The sequence below is a fragment of the Haliotis rufescens genome, unplaced genomic scaffold, assembly GCF_023055435.1.
Source record: "Haliotis rufescens isolate VD_foot unplaced genomic scaffold, xgHalRufe1.0.p SCAF_115, whole genome shotgun sequence".
Lineage (NCBI taxonomy): Eukaryota > Metazoa > Mollusca > Gastropoda > Lepetellida > Haliotidae > Haliotis > Haliotis rufescens.
The window spans coordinates 3,690-6,339 of NW_025963797.1; the positions used below are offsets into that span (position 1 = coordinate 3,690).

General features: G+C 40.6%; 1 protein-coding gene across 1 annotated transcript; it reads left to right on the forward strand.

The window, feature by feature from the left end:
- The first annotated feature begins 229 nt into the window (after positions 1 to 229).
- Positions 230 to 2,442, forward strand: LOC125378167. Its single transcript, XM_048393111.1, has 2 exons — positions 230 to 335; positions 539 to 2,442. The coding sequence occupies exons 1-2, from the start codon at positions 235 to 237 to the stop codon at positions 1,284 to 1,286; spliced, it is 849 nt and encodes a 282-aa protein (XP_048249068.1). The 5' UTR covers positions 230 to 234; the 3' UTR covers positions 1,287 to 2,442.
- Positions 2,443 to 2,650: the final 208 nt, after the last annotated feature.

Below are 2,650 nucleotides of genomic sequence, written 5' to 3' on the forward strand. Positions count from 1 at the left end.
GGGGTGCTACATATTTCCGTAAAACTGCCATTCGCTGCCTATACGTTTAAAAAAAATAGGTTTGTTCTCACAATATTCTTTTTTAATGTGACAGTGTAACAAATCAGTGATGCAATAGGTGTGTATCTGTCATAGTCGTGATACTTAAAGTTGTAATACTATATTCTAAAACACATTGCACAGAGCAGATTTATACCATTATTATCAAATATTGGCTTTCCAGATGAGAATGTGATGAACACGGCAATCCAACTGTGGACTGGGCCTACAGCTGTAGTCATAGTGATTGTGATGCTAGCATGCCTGTATTCCATCAAACGTTGGAGAACTAAAAGGTACCTACATGACAGGCAGATTGTTCCCTATCTCTTGCAATAGCTGGCTAATGATTCGCAATTATCTTTACACTAATTCAGACAAAACCTGACAATTATTTAAATGTACTCTTCACACTTGAATCAATACGCAAGTTCACTCAATTTTGTGAAGGCACTTCGCAGCTTCTGTTGCCATCTAATATTCCTCTTTATTATTGCAGAGCTCAACAATCATCAATTGTTCAACACAACGATGAAGGCGTTCAGGATGATATATATTCTGTAGAATATCAGGCCATAAACAGATATTGGCAGATCAGAGATGAAGATATAGGCATATCCTGTGTGCCCCCAGCTGTGAAGCAAGAGGAACGCGGGCACAGACTCTCCTTGCCAGTGTTGGCAGAATGTTTTTCTACATCAGGTGGTGGAACATACAATGATGCATCCGAGAGTTCTGCTGGAGAAACCCAGTCCTACATTCATATATCACAGGATGTTTCAGACGGCAAATCATCCCAGAGTTCTCCTGGAGACACACAGTCCTACATTCATGTATCACATGATGTTGCAGGCAGTGGTGCAACCCAGAGTTCTGCTGGAGACACACAGTCCTACATTCATATATCACATGATGTTGCAGGCAGTGGTGCAACCCAGAGTTCTGCCGGAGACACACAGTCCTCAACTCAGTGGCCACAGAATGTTGCAGGCAGTAGTGTAGCCCAGTGTTCTGCCGGAGATACCCAGTCCTCCACTCATATATCACATGATGTTTCAGATGGCGAATCATCCCAGAGTTCTGCCGGAGATGCCCGTTCCCACACGCATATATCACGGGACAAGGCAGATTCTGATTCGTCCCACAGTTCTGCAAGTGATGCTCAGTCCTACACCCGACTCTTGCGTGATGTTTTTGTTGATGATCCCAAGACAGCCGTGAGCTATATATCACCTGTTCATAAATAACTATTATGTTACTTTAAGTCTGGAATGTACTTTGTCTGTAATTCAAATCTGATATTCAGCTCACTTTGAAGACAACTTTGGCATCATGAGCTGATAATGCATCCACTAAGTGCTCCGTCGCTGTAAGTGTTGAACACACGACCTGTTATCAAGGTTTACTGATCTTTCAAAATCAGCTGGTTCTACTTCAAAATGATATACATTTTCAAGAGAGATGATGAACCTCGAGCGTCTTTGATTCAGAAGTCTTTGAACCCATCATGCTCAAATACTTGCCATGTGTTGTTTTCCTTATTGTGGCTTTTGAAGGTCTTCTAGTTTATGTATCATTTTTTCGAGGCTTTTCATTCCCTCCTGATTGCAGCTGTTCATCTCTTGGCAGTGGCAAAAGAAGGAATACCTTCCTTTAAAGTTGAGGCAATTGATTGCTGTTGGAGTTAACCCTTTCAGTTAGATATACAGCACAGTGGTCAATGTTGCCAAGTTTTATAAAAAGAGAACACCTAGAGACTGTGTGGCTGTAGAAACATGATATTTTGTTTCAAGGAACTAATTTCGAAGTTAGACCTAATGCGTTTGGGCCACCCAACGTTGTCACAGACTGCGATAAATGAATTGTGTTGATGTGGTAACCTAACTTCCATCAATCCGAAATATGGATGCTTAATGCCTGGAAATCGCTTGTGCTGTTCACTGAGGATGGTGCGTCTTGAAAGAGAAGCAGAACAGGATGCTGCATCTTGAAAGAGAAGCAGAACCTGTTGAATGTGTTTCAGGGTGGATTATTTCAGTATGTGATGTTGTCAATGGACGAATGCACAAACTGAAAAAGAGAAAACACAAATTTAACGAACCCATTCTGTTCCAGCCAGCTGCCATCAATGAAGCTGCCCTACATGACATGTGTGTAGTTGTTTCAATTATATTAGTATTACTGACATATAAGGCCAGTGTCATGACTGAGGAAGACATCTGCAACAACAATACATCAGCATTATCAGCATTATCAGCATGACTCTAAAACCTCAAGATATGTTCATTCCTTTTTTGTACTAGATTCCAAAGGTTCATCAAATCCGTTCAAAGAGAGATATATTGCTTGGTCCAGCAAAGGTACCACCAAATCCTTGACTCAAAGATTACTCATAAACCTTAATACAATACAGGACGTGCTTTCTTTTATAATCGATGAACATATTTGTGCCCAGTGGAATTAATACCATTTGGATTCTCAAATATTCAAAAGATGTGTTTGACATTGTGCTCGCTGAGAAACGAACCAGGTTCAATTTTGTGAAAACGTTTGATTTTTCAACTTTGTACACCACTGTCCCACATGTCACCTAACATAAGGTAAAACTTCA

Bases quoted from the DNA above. Each gene is read 5' to 3' on its own strand.
- LOC125378167 (XM_048393111.1), top strand. From the start codon at position 235: ATGAACACGGCAATCCAACTGTGGACTGGGCCTACAGCTGTAGTCATA. The intron at 336-538 runs GTACCTACATGA...TTATTATTGCAG, and splicing joins AAACGTTGGAGAACTAAAAG to AGCTCAACAATCATCAATTG.